At 38.2% G+C, this 24,389-nt stretch overlaps 4 protein-coding genes across 8 annotated transcripts in view; all 4 read right to left on the reverse strand.

The window, feature by feature from the left end:
* Positions 1–65: 65 nt before the first annotated feature.
* Positions 66–2,663, reverse strand: si:ch211-231m23.4 (free fatty acid receptor 2). 2 transcript variants are annotated; one of them, XM_046398552.1, is made up of 2 exons: positions 1,487–2,663; positions 66–786 (listed from the first exon to the last, which is right to left on the reverse strand). In XM_046398552.1, the coding sequence occupies exon 2, from the start codon at positions 784–786 to the stop codon at positions 67–69; it is 720 nt and encodes a 239-aa protein (XP_046254508.1). In that variant the 5' UTR covers positions 1,487–2,663; the 3' UTR covers position 66. The 2 variants fall into 2 exon arrangements, with proteins under 2 accessions (XP_046254508.1, XP_046254507.1); XM_046398551.1 differs by having other exon boundaries at positions 66–985.
* Positions 2,662–10,751, reverse strand: LOC124064255 (myelin-associated glycoprotein-like). 3 transcript variants are annotated; one of them, XM_046398546.1, is made up of 10 exons: positions 10,694–10,751; positions 10,067–10,139; positions 9,330–9,692; positions 8,863–9,174; positions 7,827–8,090; positions 7,108–7,371; positions 6,389–6,703; positions 5,326–5,404; positions 4,826–4,904; positions 2,662–4,731 (listed from the first exon to the last, which is right to left on the reverse strand). In XM_046398546.1, exons 2-10 carry the CDS (start codon positions 10,110–10,112, stop codon positions 4,309–4,311), a joined length of 2,145 nt encoding a protein of 714 aa, XP_046254502.1. In that variant the 5' UTR covers positions 10,113–10,139; positions 10,694–10,751; the 3' UTR covers positions 2,662–4,308. The 3 variants fall into 3 exon arrangements, with proteins under 3 accessions (XP_046254502.1, XP_046254501.1, XP_046254503.1); XM_046398545.1 differs by lacking the exon at positions 10,694–10,751 and having other exon boundaries at positions 10,067–10,490; XM_046398547.1 differs by lacking the exons at positions 7,108–7,371; positions 10,694–10,751 and having other exon boundaries at positions 2,663–4,731; positions 10,067–10,488.
* A 518-nt stretch (positions 10,752–11,269) lies between these two features.
* LOC124064256 (myelin-associated glycoprotein-like) lies at positions 11,270–18,692 on the reverse strand. 2 transcript variants are annotated; one of them, XM_046398549.1, is made up of 8 exons: positions 17,939–18,692; positions 17,221–17,577; positions 16,754–17,065; positions 15,717–15,980; positions 14,996–15,259; positions 14,278–14,592; positions 13,076–13,178; positions 11,270–12,525 (listed from the first exon to the last, which is right to left on the reverse strand). In XM_046398549.1, the coding sequence occupies exons 1-8, from the start codon at positions 18,024–18,026 to the stop codon at positions 12,417–12,419; spliced, it is 1,812 nt and encodes a 603-aa protein (XP_046254505.1). In that variant the 5' UTR covers positions 18,027–18,692; the 3' UTR covers positions 11,270–12,416. The 2 variants fall into 2 exon arrangements, with proteins under 2 accessions (XP_046254505.1, XP_046254506.1); XM_046398550.1 differs by lacking the exon at positions 13,076–13,178.
* Positions 18,693–19,960: 1,268 nt separating this feature from the next.
* LOC124064251 (sialoadhesin-like) overlaps positions 19,961–24,389 on the reverse strand; it is a 35,932-nt gene continuing 31,503 nt past the window's right edge. Inside the window, 7 exon segments of the mRNA XM_046398543.1 lie at positions 19,961–20,345; positions 20,440–20,518; positions 20,940–21,018; positions 22,015–22,329; positions 22,767–22,976; positions 22,979–23,029; positions 23,482–23,745. Coding sequence (XP_046254499.1) covers positions 20,043–20,345; positions 20,440–20,518; positions 20,940–21,018; positions 22,015–22,329; positions 22,767–22,976; positions 22,979–23,029; positions 23,482–23,745 — 1,301 coding nt within the window. The 3' untranslated portion in view covers positions 19,961–20,042.

A 24,389-nucleotide genomic window follows, 5' to 3' on the forward strand; every position in this document is an offset into this window, starting at 1 on the left:
TAATACAATACAACAATAATATTGAAGCTGTGAAAGGACAAATTGTACTGAAGGTGTACTTTACTCTTAGCTAGAGCTTGTGGCTTGTCGTTGTATCCCTGAAGCACCACGTCTATGTTTCCTGAAAATGGACTTTTCACTCGTGCAGTGGAAAGTGGAGGAGGAAAAGTAGAAGATGATGGGATCAATGCAGGTGTTGAAGGTGCTAAGCAGCAAGGTGTAGTACCTCCATCTTGGGCTGTCACCCTGGAAGTAACCCAGTAAATGAGAGGTGTTGTATGGCACGACACAAATGAGAAACACAGCCAGAGTCCCCAAGGCCATGCCGATGGCCTTCTGCTTCTGTATCTGAGATATCCTGGGGCGGCTGTACAGGATCAGGATGCAGCGCAGGTAGCAGTAAACAGAAATTAGAAGAGGTATAAGGCAGAGGACAAAGAAAAACTCCAAACGTACTGGAAGGAGGACCTCCAATTGCTTTTCTGTGAAGTTCTCATAGCACACACTGGTGTTGCCGCTGGACAGGGATGGGTGGTGCTGGACAATGAAAGTAATGCTGCAGTGTGCTGCTGAGATGAGCCAAATAACAGCACTGATAACTATGGCATACATAGGTCTCTGCAGCTGATGATAGGCGATGGGGAAAGCTACACCGATGTAGCGAACCACACTGACTGCTGTCAGCAGCAAGGAGCTGGTGTAGATTGTGGAGAAGAAGGTGAAGGAGGTGATGGAGCACATAAACTTGGGTAAATTCCATGCCATGCCTGATGCTGCCTCATGCATCTTGAGAGGAAGGATGATCAAAAAGAGCAGGTCAGAGACGGTCAGATTGAGTAGCAATATGTCTGTGGGAAGTGGCTTGGAGTGAATCTTAACAGAGAAGGCATAGAGAGCCAGGAGGTTGGCCGGCAGGCCTATCAGGAAGGAAATTATGTAAATCGAGAGAATAACCTCACTCCTCACTATTGGCTCCATTCTGACCCTACACCAAAAGAAGCAAATACACAATATTAAATTTTCAAGTTCTACCAAGTCACAGACATGGTAATAAAAAATTATGGATTATTTTTATACCAAGGGTAAATCACCAACATCTGTATGCATGATGTGGTTTATAACAAAAATATTAATCATGTTACACTTATAGGCTTTATTAATGTTAGCATCTTTATGATGCATCTGGTAAAAGACGTTTCTGATTCTAAATAAGTCAAATCAGCGTCTTCAGGTTGCATGCTGTAATCTTATAGATAGTCTTAATACATTATTTGTATTTACAGCCTCCTGCTATTGTGAATAAATTTAATAAGGAAAATGGCTCACAGCTCAGATTATACATCATTTCCAAAACAAATAAGACACGGTCAGTTCCCCCTCCACAGAAACCACAGATTTCAAACACCAGATGTAGAATTTCAGTAGAAAAAATGATCTGCAGTGATATGATATTTCTGTTTGTGATAAGGTAAATGTATTTACTTACCTAGAAGCAGATGTTTTTTTAAGAAAACTAAGCCTTTCTGTTGCTCGCCTCGTCGTGTCGCCAGTTTGTAACTTCAGTTCAAAGATGAACTAATATATAATGTGCTCAGCAGGAAGCAGCAAGTCATACCCAAACCCTGTGTGACACAATACTCACCTATACTGAGCCATGAGTGTACACCGGTTGGTTAATATTAACTAAAATGCAAAACTGAAGCTCTTGTTGACTTTTAAATTTAGTACGCAAATAAATGACCTTCTCCCCCTAGATCTCTGCTGGAATAAACACATAATGATTAAGTTTGGAATTCGTCAAGCAATGACTGTGCATTTATTCAGACTTCCACTGAAAACACAAGTTCAGAGAATGTCATCTTCTCCTGACTTTAAGTCCAGTTTGGCATCATTACTCAAAAGCAATTTGAGACTGTTTCAACAATAGAATGGAGAATAGCTATGTATATAGTAAATAGAAGCCTTTAGTGTGCATAGATGTATTTTTCTGTTGCCTGGAAACAGCTTCAGTATCGGATATTGAATGTTATATTCTTTCCTTTTATCACTATTTACATTAGCAACAGCAAACATTTTATATTGTGTTTAATTCTGCCAGGCACTACTGTGTAAAAGTCCTTTAGCAAAACAAATATAAATGATATGTGGAAGATTAAATATTCATGCAAAGTGAAACTGTATGAGAGGAAACTGTGGATTTGATTATTTTAGTCAACCCATTTAAATGGAAATGATTACAAGTGTGTGAGCAGCAACATATCCTGTGATCAGCAGTTCAGATAGACACCCACACTGCACTCCACACCCTGTAGGAAGTCACAAGTATCATCTTAATATTTGTCAGTGCTTTTGCAATAAAGCAGCAGGATTTTAAAAAATCTCAATATGAAACACAGAACAATCCATGATTGTCTTAAAAAGCACATGTTTAATTAATCACTGTACCTTTGCCAGTGGCTGGATTTTGTCTTCTCTTTGGCAGGCTGTGGTGTTTTTTATTTTATGCTGTTCAGCTTTGATTAGTCGCATTTCTTCCACAGAATCATTGTTATAAACGTGGGAATGTCTGTCCACCTCACAGTTATTCTCTTCATAATGTGTTCTAACTGAGAGAACGAAGGGAGGAAAAAAGAGGAAGATAAGATAAGACAGAAGAAGAAGAAGAAGAAGAAGTTAGTAGAGCCCAATTGCATGCTTTAAATATCCTCTTTAATTTAGGCACATGATATGTTATTGCATCTTTGCACAGCAATACATGGTTGATATTGAAAAACAATATTGAAATTTTGAATGTTTAAGGTCTTTGAGGAGGTACAAAACCAAAATGTGCTACTCATCATAATGTCATGAATACCTAACTTTTTTACCCTCTTTAGATACTCAATATATCAATAAATTATGCCAAATATTTATTGAGAATAAAATAGTTTTCTTTACCTTACCTTACCTCTAGTTGGACATTGTCCGGTATAGACTTTGTGGCCTTAAAAAAATGAAATCACACACGATAGAGAAACAGATTGTTTACAGCAATTTAGGATACATAATTACAATTAGACAAATTTGAAAGTATTTTTAAACATTATTTTTTGACACACTGTGAGCAGGCCACCAGGATGCCCAAAAAATACAATTGAATAGCCATTCATTTTTCTTCTGCTGCTTCAAGAAATTACTAATTTCTTCATAGTAATCATAACAGTTTTATTATCCTAACATTATTTCAAGAGATAAGGACCTTACTACAAGATAATTAAAATAACTTGTCACATGGTAGTTTGGTTCCTGGTAGTTCCAGTTGATCTTGTATGATCAGTTTAGTCCAAACAGCTGCCTCCAAGGTCAACATGAAAGACTTGATCTGCATCTTTGCAGTTACTTAATCTTACTTCCTCTTGACTCTGTGTTATTATAAAGACAAAGTAATGTAAAAAAAAGAAAAAAAAAGAAGAAATAATAATAATTAAACGGTTTCCCTCTTTAAACTTTTATATTTTCAGTTTATTTTGAGTGCCCTCCTCTGTGTTCAAGTGCAACTGAACTGAGACCCTTTAACCTATTCTACTCGTTATTTAACAGTGATAAATATTCAGTTTACCCCATGTCTGCCATTTCCACCAGATAACGGTAATTCTGCCTTTACAATTTAGGTCCTTCAGGTACTTTTGGGACTAGCTAAACCAAACAACATAATCTTGCATCCACCTGTCCTTTTATTCAAATGTAAAAGAAATTAGGGCGGCATTTATGAGGCCATTGTGAGCGCCCTCACTTAGCTAGCTAGGCATCGCCATAGAAACCGCCTACCCTCGGCGGACTCTTGCAGGTGTGCTAACGAACTCAATTCAATTCAATTCAAATCAATTTTATTTAAAGTGCCAATTCATAACAGAGTGTGAGAATGAATACATGAAAACTTCCTGTGGGTCTCTTTCGTAACTAAAATGTGTGAACTGTAATACCTCTTACCCCACAGTTTCCCCTTTCCCCTTTCCCCTGAAGTTCTTCCACACCAAACTCATCTAACAAGTCTTTGTACACTGGAATAGAAAAGGGCCTTCACCAAACAAAGTTAGAAGCATAGCATTGTCCATAATGTCTTGGTGTGCTGAAGCATCAAACATCACTGAGTAAAAAATAAGTAAAAATACAAAATATTATGAACGAGAATATATATATAAATATATGACAAGAATATATTGAGATCTTCAAAAAAACCCAAACAAACTGAGAACTTAAACCAAAAGAACACAATTCTGTTCATCTAAATGTCCGTGTCAAAAGCTGATCCTGGATCCAGTTGTGCATCTATTTTTTAACACTCTTGCTTTTAAATTTAACCTGGGCATATTCACATTCCATTCCTTTATTCACATTTCGAGGCTGCGCTTCATCATATAGGTTTCCCAACTCCATTGCATTGCTCATAAAACTTCTACACGTGCCTCCCAACATGCACCTTTCCTCCGCAAGGTAGGAGCTACCAGGCTGATCCATGTCCCCAGCAACTTCTTCCTTCCTCCTCTTGCTCTTGCTTTTCCAGTTCACACCAGAGTAAATCACACCACTGCCCTCCTCCTTCTTCTCTGAGCTTGTATTGACTCCTTCTACATTGTTTGGCCCGGAGCTGGGGAAGTTGGGGCTGTTCACTTCAGCGATAGCGGCACAGTAGGCGACATCGCCCTGTCTTTGGACGTTGGCATAAATGTCCTCTTCTGTTGCATTGGGTATCTGCAATTAAACAAGATTAGCAGAGTGTCTGTGCCATCAGTGTTTTCTCTTTGATTACTTCAAATGAAAGCTGCCTTGTTTAAATTCAAGGTACCTCATTTCCCTCTCCACTTGTAAGAAGTTGAGTCATGGCAACTGTGTTCTGAGGAAGGTTGTGGTGAATCCTCTGAGACCTAAAACATATAGTACAACATTTAACCTGCAGGAGTATATATGGCATGAATTTTACACTAATAGCCCAGCAGTTTTGGCAGTGGAGATTTATCCATGGAAATACAAAGGCAAAGTGAATTTATTCTGTCAGCATTATTGACTGCATGTTGATGTTGCAGTTGCAGTTTTATGAAAGTAATTCATTTTTTGGACAGAACCTGGACACCTCAGGATACAGTCTTCTGATACTACTCTACTGACCAATTTTAACACTTTAAATTTGTTCTCATGGATGAAGATTGAAGTGAACACTGCACACTGTCAGTATTTGCTCTCACAGTGTTAAAAAAAAAACAGAACAGGAGTCCAAGTAAGATAATGAAACACTAACAGTTATGTGAAGGAGTAGTGTGACCATTTTGTCTTAAGCTGTTACCTTACCTGATAACTAAGAGCAGAGCACATACTAATACAAGCAGTGCAGCAACTGTGGTGATGAAGGCATACAAGGTTACTTTGTCTGAAACATACAAGCGACAGTGGAAGATTAGGATAAAGAAGTAACTCAGACAAGACATCATTCTTCTGGTAATAGTATGGACATACTTTATAAAGACTTCTTTTTAGTGAGTTGTTACTTCTGCTTCTCTACTTCAGGTACATCAGGCTGAGACGCTTGACTACATTCTTATTTATAATGCTTCTTTTTTATCAAGAAACAGGTATAAATCAGAAGCTTGTATGGCTTCAGAGGACATTACATTCATGTTAATTTCCTGGAGAATTACCCTAAGCCAAACCATAACCACACACACATGCAAACTGGAAACGGAGATTGTGAGCCAGGCCTTTTGATCCAACATCAGAGTCTGACCTCACAAACGCTCTGCTGCATGAATGGGCAAAATTCCCACAGAAACACAAAATCTCGTGGAAAGCCTCCCCAGAAGAGTTGAAGCTGGAATGGCTGCAAAGGGGGGACCATCAGTGTCTACGTATTTAGAATGCAATGTAATGGGTGTCCCGATACTTTTGTCCATATAGTGTACCTTTATATTGTGTTGGTGAGGTTATCAATGTCAGCTGATTGTAAAGTTAGATCAGGAGCAGCCAATAAGGACGAGCAGCATTAGAATTCAGAGCTAAAGTTTCTTCCTAAACACTTTGGCCCTTAAATCCTTAATGAAGCCATGAACTGTTTTACCTACACAACATGCAACAGCATAATGTTGTTGAAAATACAAAATTTTGATCGTTCAATTTTATCCTGGAACCGGGATAGACTGCATTTCATTGAATAATACATCCTGCTCAGAGACAAGTTAGTGTTGATCATTGCCCATGTTTCCGATTATAAACGTGGCAGTAGAAATCATTCAGGATCAGAGAGAAAAAATTCTGAACTGTATTCATTAACGAATTGAATAAACCTTAAGTCTTTCTTTTTTAAAATCCTGATCATTTCCTGATAATCAATAGAACTTTGATTTAGCACAATACAAACCATGACTTTCAGCACATGTTTGAGGCTCAAGGACGTAGACATAAAAAGGTTGCCTGACAGATCCCTGAGAGTTGGAGCTGAGGCAGGACAAGGTGGAAAGACCCTTCCACTGTGGTCGATTCACAGAGATGATGCTCCTCACACTCGTGTCTTTTACAGACTCACTGCTGATTGCAAACTTGTCAGAGTGATTGACAGGCAACCCATCCAAATACCACTGTGATGTGGGAGAAGGATTTCCCACAGTCTCACAGGAACAGTTGAGCTGCTCTGCAGTTTTATTGCAATAAGATGAGGGCAGGATCTGTGGAGCAACTGCAACCAATGGAGAAAAGACAAGAGTCAAAGTCATATTTAAACATGTTGGGAAAAGGACAGAGACTGAAATAACAAAACAATTGTTGAAAAGTTGTGAGCGAAGACAATCAAAGTCCAAAGTCCAAATCCATTTTATGTACTGGGAGAGGTGCTTTATAGTGCTCACTCCATGTCCTCTGACCAAATGAATTGCTTATAGCCATTTTTAGCAGTGGGGTAAGAAGTAACTTATGTAATTATTTATTTAGTATTTAGTATATTATAAGAGTAAATAAGAGCTTTATAAAAAAGGAAATTTAACAATGAAGAGGCAAATAAATTAATGAGAAAATTTGTCTACACATTCAAATGAAATATGCTCGAGTTTATGTAACAAAACAATTTAGCCGTGTGACACATACATTGAACATCGATGTGACTGATGTTGGATCGTCCAGCTCCAACATCATTTTCAGCCTTGCAGAAAAAAGGACCTCTGACTTCAGAAGCTCTAATGCTTAAAACATGTCCAGTCCCAATAAAAGTCTCCTGGCCTCCATCAGTTCTGTGCCAGGTGTAGTTCACTACTGCTGGGTTAGCAGTAGTACTGCATGTCAGAGTCACAGTACTGTTTTTAGGTACTGGACCAGAGGGACTGACTGACACTGAGGTGTGTTTGGGTGAATCTGTAAAAAAAGTTATAAAAATGTCAGAAAAAGTTTATTTGGTTTATTATTGTGAGAAAAATAAAGGTGTGTTTTGTCAGTTTTCTTTCTTCTAAAGTTACAGTGTTGACACCTTTTTGTATCTGGCGAAACCAGAATGCAAACGTCTGTCTAAAGAGTATTTTTATTTGGTCACTAATACTTAATGAGTTATTGAAGAAAGCCAGCATTAAACTACTGACTTGCCTGTATTAACAGGTTTGATAATGTAGGCTGAAAAGGATAAACGAGGAGGCCCGAATACAAAAATCAAACCTGAGGGAACTGAAGTTGGACTTTTAAAAGTCCTAAACACAATGACCTTAAGTATTTGAATAAACAGTTCATGACTAAATATTACAATTTATAAATCAGTACACTGCATAAAGCTAGACTTAACAAGTGTATAAACATGTAAGTTAGAAATTCATACATACATTGAACATCGATGTGACTGATGTTGGATCGTCCAGCTCCAACATTATTTTCAGCCTTGCAGAAAAAAGAACTTCTGACTTCAGAAGCTGTAATGTTTAAAACATGTCCAGTCCCAATAAAAGTCCCTTGGCCTCCATCAGTTCTGTACCAGGTGTAGGTCACTACTGCTGGGTTAGCAGTAGTACTGCATGTCAGAGTCACAGTACTGTTTTTTGGTACTGGACCAGAGGGACTGACTGACACTGAGGTGTGTTTGGGTGAATCTGAAAAATAACAAATAAGGACATAGAGGCTCTGAGTGAGGAGCACACTGGACTCATCTTCTGGTCAGAGCTGATTAAGTGACAGGTGCAGAAGATGAAACTTATGTGAGAGCTGAAGATAAAACCTGCTCAAAAATATGCATCAAGACTTCCTCATTGAACAGTTCATTTTAGCCTACAAACAACTTTAACATTTACTTCCTTTGTGCTGTTTAAGCCTCGATTTCAGGCTTCTGTACTGGAATGTTACATGGTCATCAACAACAGCAGCTTTCACTCTGTTCCTGCACTTTCACCACCTGTTTGGAATCCAGTATTTATTTGCAAACTCTCATATTCAGGATATGTTGGCTCCACTTTTCACAGTGAGAAGAAGTGGAGATCTGTTGTCCATCTTTATGCATGTCAGTGTGCCAGATGTGAAAGTAAACTGGTCGTGTGGATGCACACAACCAGGAGGCGAAATCTAGTTGGATGTATTTTAACAACCGAGTCTAACAGACGTCCCCGCTTATTTGCATCACTGAAATATTGATTTGATGTGGGGGAAAAATAATCAGACAAATACCCTCTAGTTTGACCAAGTTTATATTGTATAAAGGAGAAAAAAGCAGCAAATCCTCATATTTTTAGAACAGCGAATTTTTACTATTTTGCCTTGAAAAAATGTACTAATGATCTTTTTTGACTAATCAAGTAAAGCATTAATAAACTAACTCAATTCTAATTGATGTTACTTAATATTTTCAAATAAAGGATCAAATTCACTCACATGAAATATCAGCTGTTAAACTTGTAGTAGCAGATGACTCGGTGCTGCAATCTTGTTTTGTGTACACGGCAGTACAGGAGATGTTCTGTCTGTGATGGAGGTGAGATGCATTGAAGGTCAGAGTGGAGATTTTGACTTTAGTTTTGTCCAGATTCTCCTGCAGTGTCTCATGACTGCCACCCAGGTGGGGGGTCCATGTGAGAGCTGGAGGAAGAGACAGACAGGGAGCTGGAGCAGAACACCTCACACTCACTAAGGTTCCCTCCACCCACCTCACTGTGGGTGGAGTGAGAGTCGGTGTGGGAGGATCATCTGGTGGGAAAGTCCATGTGGAGAAGTCAGCAAATACAGTAATTCTTCTCTATTTGTTATATTATTTTCAAAATGGAATAAAAGCAAGAGAAGGTCAAAGCAGTAGAACAAGGGAAATAATCACTGAGGTGTAAGAGTGTGGACTTTAAACCTACCTCTCACTGAAATTTGCAATTTTTGGTCATCCATGTTATGTTTCAGGGTATTGGCACATTCCACTCTGAGGTAATAATTGTTGTTGTTGTATGCAGGTTGCATGTTGTTCAGAGTGGTTGTGCAGTCTTTATTTCTTAAGTTTCCTGTGAAATGTCCTTTAATTGTAGAACTTTGTGGATTACTGCTGTTAAACACAATAGTGTTTGCATCGGTTTTCCACAATGCTTCACATGTTTGATCTAAATAGACATTATATTCTCTCCGTACTTCAAAGGAACAGGGTATGGTCACACAGGATCCCCTCAGAGCGTCGATAGCCTGTGGCATAATGACCTTCTCTGGAAGACCTCCACACATGACATCTGAAACACAGGACACAAATCTTGGAATAAGAACAAGTCATTACTCTTTTACAGTAAAGAAGAAATTTAACAGTTTGTTATCTCTAAAATCTTAGCACCTTATTGTTTACCATGAAATCATCCAAAGTGACCATAGTAAAGATTCTGCTTAATTGTTTTTTCCAATATATCCAGATAAAAATAACTTTTCTTTTTTTAACCCATCAAAGTAAAGTTTTAACAAAAGGCAGCAGAACACCACTGTAGCTCCTTCATTTGCTGCAGCATGTGTTACAGTGTTACTGCTGCAGTCTGGTGTAAATGCTTGACTAACATCGCACAGTTAGAGTTTTTAATACTTTCACTGATTCAAATGTGAATGAGCTTCAACTCACCTTGCAGCAGACAGCCGATGAAAAGGAGAGTCAGAGCTGCAGCCATCTTTGTGAGTCGTGTGAGGCAGGAAGTCTGGAGATCATACATGACAACACTTCATATTTTTAGTACAGTTCAGTCCGAAATAACTAGTTTGTATTCTGGGGTTTATTTGGAGGCCAGTAGTGAAGTTGAGATGATGTAGAGATGTTTTGGAATATTTTTCAGTTTTTATCAGTGAGGAAAAGTTTCCAAACAGAAAAGTTCTGACAGAATTCAGTTCTTCAATTCAAGGTGTGTCAGAATCGCTCACCGACTTTTATGAAAGTCTGGTGATGGAGATTTTTATCACCAAAGTAAGAGTTGTTTGCAAACAACAGTCGTTGCTGCGGCATACTGACACAGAGGATGGCATGATAATAAAAAGGACAAGCAGGAGGAAGTTGTTCAACACTAAAAATGTGTAAAACAACAGCTGAAAGACTGCCTTATGTTTGTTTGTTTTTTCTTGTGGTTTATTCTTTCTGCCCTTCAGTTGCTAATTGATCTAAATTCAAAATAAATGAATGTTAAAGCGTGTGGAATTTTGATTTATATTTTAAATGAATGCTGACGATGTGTGTCGTATAGAAGCAAAGATGGCTTACGTTTTCTTTCGGTCTTTCGAGCAGACGGATGAGAGATGAACAGAGAAGTGAAGTTCCCTCAGAGTTCGTGCTGCTTTTTTAATCAGCCTCAGGAGTTGACTCAAAGATGAGGAAGTCGCAAAAACACATGTGGGTGTGCCAGTGAAATGTCCTTTTTCATCAAAAATACTTTTAAAAAGTCACACATTTGTGTTGAGCCTAGTTTTGTACTTTAATGGTCACAAATGTTCTTCTTTTGATGTAAATATTGACCTAAAATGAAACTCTAATGCTAAGCTAGGAATGAGAATTTCTGCAAATGATTAAGACACAGCAGAAGTCTCTGATTAGCCTTTACTGTGAAAGTAATTCACAAAAACAATAATAATAACATTGTAACACTTCATAACCCAGTGATGCAGCTGTTATGTTTCAAATGGGCTGAGAAGGTGATGACGTATACTCAGTCAAATTTCTGTGGTAATTAAGAGCAGTTAATAAACAGTAGAAATTGCCTCAAACTCAATTTCATTTCAGCACTTCAATGTCATGTGATTTAGCACAACATTGAATGAATCCACCTAAACACAAAGTCATTTTATGATGTAATTGAGTCCAGTTCAGCAGCTCAGCATATGAAACTGAGAACATTTGATTTTTATTGAATGTCAGATTGAATGTTCACTCAGTTCAGTAGTGGTTGTTGAAACATGTATGTCATCAGCATATTAATCAAGACGTCCCCTTCAAGATTGTATCCTTAGCGAGTCGGGGTTCAGACAAGCTGATAACTTGAGTGGGATATTTAAAATAATATTTCAACAAGTCCTGAAAATTAAGTATCAAAATGCATCGTTACTCAGAGCCCTCTGGAGTGACGCACTGAGGACCTTGATTGTTATAAACACACAGTTCAAGTTATATGCAGGTATTGATGATAACGTGATATTTAAAGTGAAAAATGAAATATTGATATTGTGTTAATAATACATATGTTAGGCTTTGTGGCCTCTTTTGTTTCTGACTTCATCTGTGGAGAAGATGTGATATTGTGACAGCTATAACTCATGGTGACTTCCTGCTTGATAGAGAAGTCATTTTAATGTCTTCCTTTGCTCCTGTCACATTTTCTGTGAGCTCTGCAGAGGCATTTACTGAACTAAGTGCTGTCATTCTTCTGAGGAAGACAGTCTCGAGATGGAATGTATTGTATGAAAGAAATGCATAAATATTTTATTGTCATTGTCAACAAAACACTGTGGACGTTGACCCAGTCTTTCTGTACAACACTATGTTTCTGAGACTCATCTGTTCAGTCCAGTGCCATTTAAATCCCCGTCTCTGCATTTGGCTTCACATTCTTTCTTTATTTTCAGTAAAGAAAATCATGGAACAGACTTATGTCTCCTCATTCAAAATGTGCTTTCTGTTTTAAATCAAACAGGTGCTACAGCTGATCAACACAGTGTCAATACCAGTAAAAGGGAAAAACTCGCCACCTCAAAAATCACTGCACAGCATACTTAAAACAACTTCGACATTTTGCTGAAATTGAACTTCAGGCAGAAAGCATTAACATAGCTGTTCATGTTGTGTGTCCCACACACAGAAATTTGATTCATAAATACATAAACATAAATTTAAGGCATTGCAACCTAGAGCAGAAATAAAGCATTCATTTTTGCCTCAGTGAAAGGCAATAAATCCTTCAGGAAATGATCACGCTCATCATCAGTGGAAGTCGTCATTTCGGAGTTTGGGCAATGACATCGTACTCTGGAGATCTGTCTCTTCGATCCAATGACATGTAAGTTCTGTCCTCTTCTTTTGGCTTCTGGCTCCTTCTTGCTTTGCTTTGAGGGGAAAATAAGAGAAGACATTGTATATCAAGGATGTAATCATGGAGTCAGCATTGGAGGTGACCAAATCTGACGAGGGGGGTGTCTTTACATAAACTATCCCAGTTGACAGTGCCATGGTTTAGCTAACATTCGTGTGACTTTGTAACTTTTCACATTGTAATGCAATTGAAAATAACGAAACAGACGGTACAGTGTCTGACATTGACCGGATCTACCTACCCAAAGCAGTCAAGCAACAGCTTCTGCTCGGGTATGGCAACACAACTTTGACAAACCACACGCAGAGCTGCAGTAATACTTGAACCAGTAGTAATAATAATGGCAATTTAAGTGTAGTTATGATAATGATTGCATGAATTAAAATATGTGGGTGCTTGGGGCCTTATGGGCATATTTAAATATTGGGGGGAATTGGTGCCAACCAAACATGTATTACAATTAGTTTCTTTAGGTATGTACTACTTAATTATTTATCTATCATCAGCACTTTTCATCAGCAGAGCTGTCTTCAAAGAACATTTAATCTGTTGTCATGACATACCAAAGAAATGCCATGCAGACTGTGTACAAGACGTTCACCATTAGAGATACACCAGCAACAGACAAGAGAAGAGCTCCACTATATGATCCAAGATCCCAACGGTCTGTCATAAAAAAAAATAACATAATAGTCTAAATTTCATGCCAGAAAAAGATTATTTGGATTATTATTGCAAGGAAAATAAATAAAAAAAAAAGTTACAGTGTTCCAAAGTTCTTCCAAGCGACAGTGGAAGATTAGGATAAAGAAGTAACTCAGACAAGACATCATTCTTCTGGTAATAGTATGGAAAAACTTTATCAAGACTTCTTTTTAGTGAGTTGTTACTTCTGCTTCTCTACTTCAGGTACATCAGGTTGAGATGCTTGACTACATGTTTATTTATAATGCTTCTTTTTTATCAAGAAACAGGTATAAATCAGAAGCTTGTATGGCTTCAGAGGACATTACATTCCTGTTCATTTCCTGGAGAATTACCCTAAGCCAAACCATAACCACACACACATGCAAATTGGAAACGGAGATTGTGAGCCAGGCCTTTTGATCCAACATCAGAGTCTGACCTCACAAACGCTCTGCTGCATGAATGGGCAAAATTCCCACAGAAACACAAAATCTTGTGGAAAGCCTCCCCAGAAGAGTTGAAGCTGGAATGGCTGCAAAGGGGGGACCATCAGTGTCTACGTATTTAGAATGCAGTGTAATTGGTGTCCCGATACTTTTGTCCATATAGTGTACCTTTAGATTGTGTTGGTGAGGTTATCAATGTCAGCTGATTGTAAAGTTAGATCAGGAGCAGCCAATAAGGACGAGCAGCATTAGAATTCAGAGCTAAAGTTTCTGCCTAAACACTTTGGCCCTTAAATCCTTAATGAAGCCATGAACTGTTTTATCTACACAACATGCAACAGCATAATGTTGTTGAAAATACAAAATTTTGATCGCTGATTTTTATCCTGGAACCGGGACAGACTGCATTTCATTGAATAATACATCCTGCTCGGAGACAAGTTAGTGTTGATCATTGCCCATGTTTCCGATTATAAACGTGGCAGTAGAAATCATTTTCTGAGCCATTTCTGATTCAGGATTAGAGAGAAAAAATTCTGAATTCTGAATTGAATTAACCTTAAGTCTTTCTTTTTTAAAATCCTGATCATTTCCTGATAATCAATAGAGCTTTGATTCAGCACAATACAAACCGTGACTTTCTGCAGATGTTTGAGGCTCAAGGACGTAGACATAAAAAGGTTGACTGACAGATCCCTGAGAGTTGGAGCTGAGGCAGGACAAGGTGGAAAGACCCTTCCACTGTGGTCGATTCACAGAGATGATGCTCCTCACACTCGTGTCTTTTACAGACTCACTGCTGATTGCAAACTTGTCAGAGTGATTGACAGGCAACCCATCCAAATACCACTGTGATGTGGGAGAAGGATTTCCCACAGCCTCACAGGAACAGTTGAGCTGCTCTGCAGTTTTATTGCAATAAGATGAGGGCAGGATCTGTGGAGCAACTGCAACCAATGGAGAAAAGACAAGAGTCAAAGTCATATTTAATCATGTTGGGAAAAGGACAGAGACTGAAATAACAAAACAATTGTTGAAAAGTTGTGAGCAAAGACAATCAAAGTCCAAAGTCCAAATCCATTTTATGTATTGGGAGAGGTGCTTTATAGTGCTCACTCCATGTCCTCTTACCAAATGAATTGCTTATAGCCATTTTTAGCAGTGGGGTAAGAAGTAACTTATGTAATTATTTATTTAGTATTTATATAATATAAGAGAAAATAAGAGCTTTATAAAAAAGGAAATTTAACGATGAAGAGGCAAATAAATGAATGAGAAAATTTGTCTATACATTCAACTGAAATATGCTTGAGTTTATGTAACAAAACAATTTAGCCGTGTGACACATACATTGAACATCGATGTGACTGATGTTGGATCGTCCAGCTCCAACATCATTTTCAGCCTTGCAGAAAAAAGGATCTCTGACTTCAGAAGCTCTAATGCTTAAAACATGTCCAGTCCCAATAAAAGTCTCCTGGTCTCCATCAGTTCTGTACCAGGTGTAGTTCACTACTGCTGGGTTAGCAGTAGTCCTGCATGTCAGAGTCACAGTACTGTTTTTTGGTACTGGACCAGAGGGACTGACTGACACTGAGGTGTGTTTGGGTGAATCTGAAAAAGAAGTTATTAAAATGTCAGAAAAAGTTTATTTGGTTTATTATTGCGAGAAAAATAAAGGTGTGTTTTGTCAGTTTTCTTTCTTCCAAAGTTACAATGTTGACACCTTTTTGTATCTGGCAAAACCAGAATGCAAACGTCTGTCTAAAGAGTATTTTTATTTGGTCACTAATACTTAATGAGTTATTGAAGAAAGCCAGCATTAAACTACCGACTTGCCTGTATTAACAGGTTTGATAATGTAGGCTGAAAAGGATAAACGAGGAGGCCTGAATACAAAAATCAAACCTGAGGGAACTGAAGTTGGACCTTTAAAAATCCTAAACACAATGACTTTAAGTATTTGAATGATCAGTTCATGACTAAATATTACAATTTATAAATCAGTGCACTGCATAAAGCTAGACTTAATGAAGTGTATAAAACATTAAAATTAGAAATTCATACATACATTGAACATCGATGTGACTGATGTTGGATCGTCCAGCTCCAACATTATTTTCAGCCTTGCAGAAAAAAGGATCTCTGACTTCAGAAGCTCTAATGCTTAAAACATGTCCAGTCCCAATAAAAGTCTCCTGGCCTCCATCAGTTCTGTACCAGGTGTAGTTCACTACTGCTGGGTTAGCAGTAGTACTGCATGTCAGAGTCACAGTACTGTTTTTTGGTACTGGACCAGAGGGACTGACTGACACTGAGGTGTGTTTGGGTGAATCTGAACAATAACAAATAAGGACATAGAGGCTCTGAGTGAGGAGCACACTGGACTCATCTTCTGGTCAGAGCTGATTAAGTGACAGGTGCAGAAGATGAAACTTATGTGAGAGCTGAAGATAAAACCTGCTCAAAAATATACATCAAGACTTCCTCATTGAACAGTTCATTTTAGCCTACAAACAACTTTAACATTTGCTTCCTTTGTGTGGCTTAAGCCTCGATTTCAGGCTCCTGTACTGGAATGTTACATGGTCATCAACAACAGCAGCTTTCACTCTGTTCCTGCACTTTCACCACCTGTTTGGAATCCAGTATTTATTTGCAAACTCTCATATTCAGGATATGTTGGCTTCACTTTTCACAGTGAGAAGAAGTGGAGATCTGTTGTCCATCTTTATGCATGTCAGTGTGCCAGATGTGAAAGTAAACTGGTCGTGTGGATGCGCACAACCAGGAGGCGAAATCTAGTTGGATGTATTTTAACAACCGAGTTTAACAGACGTCCCCGCTTATTTGCATCACTGAAATATTGATTTGATGTGGGGGAAAAATAATCAGACAAATACCCTCTAGTTTGACCAAGTTTATATTGTATACAGGAGAAAAAAGCAGCAAATCATCATATTTTTAGAACAGCGAATTTTTACTATTTTGCCTTGAAAAAATGTACTAATGATCTTTTTTGACTAATCAAGTAAAGCATTAATAACCTAACTCAATTATAATGTTTCTAATTAAAATATTGTCAAATAAATGATCAAATTCACTCACATGAAATATCAGCTGTGAAACTTGTAGTAGCAGATGACTCAGTGCTGCCATCTTGTTTTGTGTACACGGCAGTACAGGAGATGTTCTGTCTGTGATGGAGGTGAGATGCAGTGAAGGTCAGAGTGGAGATTTTGACTTTAGTTTTGTCCTGATTGTCCTGCAGTGTCTCATGACTGTCACCCAGGTGGGGGGTCCATGTGAGAGCTGGAGGAAGAGACAGACAGGGAGCTGGAGCAGAACACCTCACACTCACTGAGGTTCCCTCCACCCACCTCACTGTGGGTGGAGTCAGAGTCGGTGTGGGAGGATCATCTGGTGGGAAAGTCCATGTGGAGAAGTCAGCAAATACAGTAATTCCTCTCTATTTGTTATATTATTTTCAAAATGGAATAAAAGCAAGAGAAGGTCAAAGCAGTAGAACAAGGGAAATAATCACTGAGGTGTAAGAGTGTGGACTTTAAACCTACCTCTCACTGAAATTTGCAATTTTTCATTCATGTTATGTTTCAGGGTTTTGTCACATTCCACTCTGAGGTGATATTTGTTGTTGTATTCAGGTTGCATGTTGTTCAGAGTTGTTGTGCAGTCTTTATTTGTTAAGTTTCCTGTGAAATTTCCTTTAATTGTAGAACTTTGTGGATTACTGCTGTTAAACACAACAGTGTTTGCCTCATTTTTCCACAATGCTTTACATGTTTGATCTAAATAGGCATCAAATTCTCTCCGTACTTCAAAGGAGCAGGGTATGGTCACACAGGATCCCCTCAGAGCCTCAATAGCCTGTGGCATAATGACCTTCTCTGTAGGGTCTCCACACATGACATCTGAAACACAGGACACAAATCTTGGAATAAGAACAAGTCATTACTCTTTTACAGTAAAAAAGAAATTTAACAGTTTGTTATCTCTAAAATCTTAGCACCTTACCGTTTACCATGAAATCATCCAAAGTGACCATAATAAAGATTCTGCTTAGTTGTTTTTTCCAATATGTCCAGATAAACTTTTAACTCATCAAAATAAAGTTTTAACAAAAGGCAGCAGAACACCACTGTAGCTCCTTCATTTGCTGCAGCATGTGTCACAGTGTTACTGCTGCAGTCTGGTGTAAATGCTTGACTAACATCGCGCAGTTAGAGTTTTTAATACTTTCACTGATTCAAATGTGAATGAGCTTCAACTCACCTTGCAGCAGACAGCCGATGAAAAGGAGAGTCAGAGCTGCAGCCATCTTTGTGAGTCGTGTGAGGCAGGAAGTCTGGAGATCATACATGACAACACTTCATATTTTTAGTACAGTTCAGTCCGAAATAACTAGTTTGTATTCTGGGGTTTACTTGGAGGCCAGTAGTGAAGTTGAGATGATGTAGAGATGTTTTGGAATATATTTCAGTTTTTATCAGTGAGAAAAAGTTTCCAAACAGAAAAGTTCTGACAGAATTCAGTTCTTCAATTCAAGGTGTGTCAGAATCGCTCACCGACTTTTGTGAAAGTCTGGTGATGGAGATTTTTATCAACAAAATAAGAGTTGTTTGCAAACAACAGTCGTTGCTGCGTCATACTGACACAGAGGATGGCATGACAATAAAAAGGACAAGCAGGAGGAAGTTGTTCAACACTAAAAATGTCTAAAACAACAACTGAAAGACTGCCTTCTGTTTGTTTGGTTTTTCTTGTGGTTTCTTCTTTCTGCCTTTCAGTTGCTAATTGATCTAAATTCAAAATAAATGAATGTTAAAGCGTGTAGAATTTTGATTTATATTTTAAATGAATGCTGACGATGTGTGTCGTATAGAAGCAAAGACGGCTTACGTTTTCTTTCGGTCTTTCGAGCAGACGGATGAGAGATGAACAGAGAAGTGAAGTTCCCTCAGAGTTTGTGCTGCTTTTTTAATCAGCCTCAGGAGTTGACTCAAAGATGAGGAAGTCGCAAAAACACATGTGGGTGTGCCAGTGAAATGTCCTTTCTCATCAAAAATACTTTTAAAAAGTCACACATTTGTGTTGAGCCAAGTTTTGTACTTTAATGGTCACAAATGTTCTTCTTTTGATTTAAATATTGACCTAAAATGAAACTCTAATGCTAAGCTAGGAATGAGAATTTCTGCAAATGATTAAGACACAGCAGAAGTCTTTAATTAGCTTTTACTGTGAAAGTAATTCACAAAAACAACAATAATAACATTGTAACACTTCATAACCCAGTGATGCAGCTGTTATGTTTCAAATGGGCTGAGAAGGTGATGACGTATACTCAGTCAAATTTCTGTGGTAATTAAGAGCAGTTAATAAACAGTAGAAATTGCCTCAAACTCAATTTCATTTCAGCACTTCAATGTCATGTGATTTAGCACAACATTGAATGAATCCACCTAAACTTAGTTCAGTGGCTTTCATGAGGACATAGGTTATGCAAAGTCGGTGATCTGATATGCGGCTGTTGCCGTTGTGATATTTGGGATGCATACGAACTAATACACACGAAGTCATTTTATGATGTAATTGAGTCCAGTTCAGCAGCTCATCATATGAAACTGAGAACATTTGATTTTTACTGAATGTCAGATTGAATGTTCACTCAGTTCAGTCGTGGTTGTTGAAACATGTATGTCATCAGCATATTAATCAAGACGTCCCCTTCAAGATTGTATCCTTAGCCAGTCGGGGTTCAGACAAGTTGATAATTTGAGTGGGATATTTAAAATAATATTTCAACAAGTCCTGAAAATTAAGTATCAAAATGCATCGTTACTCAGACAGCTTTGCCACTATGACAGCTTCCACTCTTCTGGGAAGGCTTTCCACAAGATTTTCTTTTTGGAGTTTCTTTGGAGTTTTTCTGTGGGAATTTCTGCCCATTCATGCAGTAGAGTATTTATGAGGTCAGACACTGATGTTGAATGAAAAGGTCTAGCTCATCCCAAAGGTGTTTGATGGGGTTGAGGTCAGGGCTCTGTGCGGTCCAGTGAAGTTCTTCCACACCAAACTCATCTAACAAGTCGTTGTACACTGGAATAGAAAAGGGCCTTCACCAAACAAAGTTAGAAGCATAGCATTGTCCATAATGTCTTGGTGTGCTGAAGCATCAAACATCACTGAGTAAAATATAAGTAAAAATACAAAATGTTATGCACAAGAATATATATATATATATATATATATATATATATATATATATATATATATATATATATATATATATATATATATATATATATGACAAGAATATATTGAGATATTCAATAAAACAAACAAACTGAGAACTTAAACCAAAAGAACACAATTCAGTTCATCTAAATGTCCGTGTCCGTGTCATGCACCTTTCCTCCGCAAGGTAGGAGCTACCAGGCTGATCCATGTCCCCAGCAACTTCTTCCTTCCTCCTCTTGCTCTTGCTTTTCCAGTTCACACCAGAGTAAATCACACCACTGCCCTCCTCCTTCTTCTCTGAGCTTGTATTGACTCCTTCTACATTGTTTGGCCCGGAGCTGGGGAAGTTGGGGCTGTTCACTTCAGAGATAGAGGCACAGTAGGCGACATCGTCCTGTCTTTGGACGTTGGCATAAATGTCCTCTTCTGTTGCATTGGGTATCTGCAATTAAACAAGATTAGCAGAGTGTCTGTGCCATCAGTGTTTTCTCTTTGATTACTTCAAATGAAAGCTGCCTTGTTTAAATTCAAGGTACCTCATTTCCCTCTCCACTTGTAAGAAGTTGGTTCATAGCAACTGTGTTCTGAGGAAGGTTGTGGTGAATCCTCTGAGACCTAAAACATATAGTACAACATTTAACCTACAGGAGTATATATGGCATGAATTTTACACTAATAGCCCAGCAGTTTTTTGCAGTGGAGATTTATCCATGGAAATTCAAAGGTAAAGTGAATTTATTCTGTCAGCATTATTGACTGCATGTTGATGTTGCAGTTGCAGTTTTATGAAAGTAATTCATTGCTTTGGACAGAACCTGGACACCTCAGGATACAGTCTTCTGATACTACTCTACTGACCAATTTTAACACTTTAAATTTGTTCTCATGGATGAAGATTGAAGTGAACACTGCACATTGTCAGTATTTGCTCTCACAGTGTTAAAAAAAAAAAAACAGGAGTCCAAGTAAGATAATGAAACACTAACAGTTATATGAAGGAGTAGTGTGACCATTTTGTCTTAAGCTGTTACCTTACCTGATAACTAAGAGCAGAGCACATACTAATACAAGCAGTGCAGCAACTATGGTGATGAAGGCATACAAGGTTACTTTGTCTGAAACATACAAGCGACAGTGGAAGATTAGGATAAAGAAGTAACTCAGACAAGACATCATTCTTCTGGTAATAGTATGGACATACTTTATAAAGACTTCTTTTTAGTGAGTTGTTACTTCTGCTTCTCTACTTCAGGTACATCAGGCTGAGACGCTTGACTACATGCTTATTTATAATGCTTCTTTTTTATCAAGAAACAGGTATAAATCAGAAGCTTGTATGGCTTCAGAGGGCATTACATTCAATGTTAATTTCCTGGAGAATTACCCTAAGCCAAACCATAACCACACACACATGCAAATTGGAAACGGAGATTGTGAGTCAGGCCTTTTGGTCCAACATCAGAGTCTGACCTCACAAACGCTCTGCTGCATGAATGGGCTAAATTCCCACAGAAGCACAAAATCTTGTGGAAAGCCTCCCCAGAAGAGTTGAAGCTGGAATGGCTGCAAAGGGGGGGACCATCAGTGTCTACGTATTTAGAATACAGTGTAATGGGTGTCCCGATACTTTTGTCCATATAGTGTACCTTTATATTGTGGTTGTGAGGTTATCAATGTCAGCTGATTGTAAAGTTAGATCAGGAGCAGCCAATAAGGACGAGCAGCATTAGAATTCAGAGCTAAAGTTTCTGCCTAAACACTCTGGCCCTTAAATCCTTAATGAAGCCATGAACTGTTTTATCTACACAACATGCAACAGCATAATGTTGTTGAAAATACAAAATTTTGATCGCTGATTTTTATCCTGGAACCAGGATAGACTGCATTTCATTGAATAACACATCCTGCTCAGAGACAAGTTAGTGTTGATCATTGCCCATGTTTCCGATTATAAACGTGGCAGTAGAAATCATTTTCTGAGCCATTTCTGATTCAGGATTAGAGAGAAAAAATTCTGATTTCTGAATTGAATAAACCTTAAGTCTTTCTTTTTTATAATCCTCATCATTTCCCTGCTAATCAATAGAACTTTGATTTAGCACAATACAAACCGTGACTGTCTGCAGATGTTTGAGGCTCAAGGACGTAGACATAAAAAGGTTGACTGACAGATCCCTGAGAGTTGGAGCTGAGGCAGGACAAGGTGGAAAGACCCTTCCACTGTGGTCGATTCACAGAGATGATGCTCCTCACACTCGTGTCTTTTACAGACTCACTGCTGATTGCAAACTTGTCAGAGTGATTGACAGGCAACCCATCCAAATACCACTGTGATGTGGGAGAAGGATTTCCCACAGTCTCACAGGAACAGTTGAGCTGCTCTGCAGTCTTATTGCAATAAGATGAGGGCAGGATCTGTGGAGCAACTGCAACCAATGAGAAAAGACAAGAGTCAAAGTCATATTTAATCATGTTGGGAAAAGGACAGAGACTGAAATAACAAAACAATTGTTGAAAAGTTGTGAGCGAAGACAATCAAAGTCCAAAGTCCAAATCCATTTTATGTATTGGGAGAGGTGCTTTATAGTGCTCACTCCATGTCCTCTTACCAAATGAATTGCTTATAGCCATTTTTAGCAGTGGGGTAAGAAGTAACTTATGTAATTATTTATTTAGTATTATAAGTATTTAGTATTTTTTTTTTTTGTATTTAGTATATTATAAGATTAAATAAGAGCTTTATAAAAAAAAAGGAAATTTAACGATGAAGAGGCAAATAAATTAATGAGAAAATTTGTCTATACTTTCAAATGAAATATGCTCGAGTTTATGTAACAAAACAATTTAGCCGTGTGAGACATACATTGAACATCGATGTGACTGATGTTGGATCGTCCAGCTCCAACATTATTTTCAGTCTTGCAGAAAAAAGGACCTCTGACTTTAGAAGCTGTAATGCTTAAAACATGTCCAGTCCCAATAAAAGTCTCCTGGCCTCCATCAGTTCTGTACCAGGTGTAGTTCACTACTGCTGGGTTAGCAGTAGTACTGCATGTCAGAGTCACAGTACTGTTTCTGGTACTGGACCAGAGGGACTGACTGACACTGAGGTGTGTTTGGGTGAATCTGAAAAAGAAGTTATTAAAATGTCAGAAAAAGTTTATTTGGTTTATTATTGTGAGAAAAATAAAGGTGTTTTTGTCAGTTTCTTCTTCCAAAGTTACAGTGTTGACACCTTTTTGTATCTGGCGAAACCAGAATGCAAACGTCTGTCTAAAGAGTATTTTTATTTGGTCACTAATACTTAATGAGTTATTGAAGAAAGCCAGCATTAAACTACCGACTTGCCTGTATTAACAGGTTTGATAATGTAGGCTGAAAAGGATAAACGAGGAGGCCCAAATATAAAAATCGAACCTGAGGGAACTGAAGTTGGACCTTTAAAAGTCCTAAACACAATGACCTTAAGTTTGAATAAACAGTTCATGACTAAATATTACAATTTATAAATCAGTGCACTGCATAAAGCTAGACTTAACGAAGTGTATAAAACATATAAGTTAGAAATTCATACATACATTGAACATCGATGTGACTGATGTTGGATCGTCCAACTCCAACATTATTTTCAGCCTTGCAGAAAAAAGGACCTCTGACTTCAGAAGCTCTAATGCTTAAAACATGTCCAGTCCCAATAAAAGTCTCTTGGCCTCCATCAGTTCTGCACCAGGTGTAGTTCACTACTGCTGGGTTAGCAGTAGTACTGCATGTCAGAGTCACAGTACTGTTTTTTGGTACTGGACCAGAGGGACTGACTGACACTGAGGTGTGTTTGGGTGAATCTGAAAATAACAAATAAGGACATAGAGGCTCTGAGTGAGGAGCACACTGGACTCATCTTCTGGTCAGAGCTGATTAAGTGACAGGTGCAAAGATGAAACTTATGTGAGAGCTGAAGATAAAACCTGCTCAAAAATATACATCAAGACTTCCTCATTGAACAGTTCATTTTAGCCTACAAACAACTTTAACATTTACTTCCTTTGTGTGGCTTAAGCCTCGATTTCAGGCTCCTGTACTGGAATGTTACATGGTCATCAACAACAGCAGCTTTCACTCTGTTCCTGCACTTTCACCACCTGTTTGGAATCCAGTATTTATTTGCAAACTCTCATATTCAGGATATGTTGGCTTCACTTTTCACAGTGAGAAGAAGTGGAGATCTGTTGTCCACCTTTATGCATGTCAGTGTGCCAGATGTGAAAGCAAACTGGTCGTGTGGATGCGCACAACCAGGAGGTTACAAATATCTGGTTGGATGTATTTTAACGACCGAGTCTAACAGACGTCCCTGCTTATTTGCATCACTGAAATATTGATTTGATGTGGGGGAAAAATAATCAGACAAATACCCTCTAGTTTGACCAAGTTTATATTGTATAAAGGAGAAAAAAGCAGCAAATCCTCATATTTTTAGAACAGTGAA

This window comes from Scatophagus argus, chromosome 9 (genome assembly GCF_020382885.2).
Source record: "Scatophagus argus isolate fScaArg1 chromosome 9, fScaArg1.pri, whole genome shotgun sequence".
NCBI lineage: Eukaryota > Metazoa > Chordata > Actinopteri > Scatophagidae > Scatophagus > Scatophagus argus.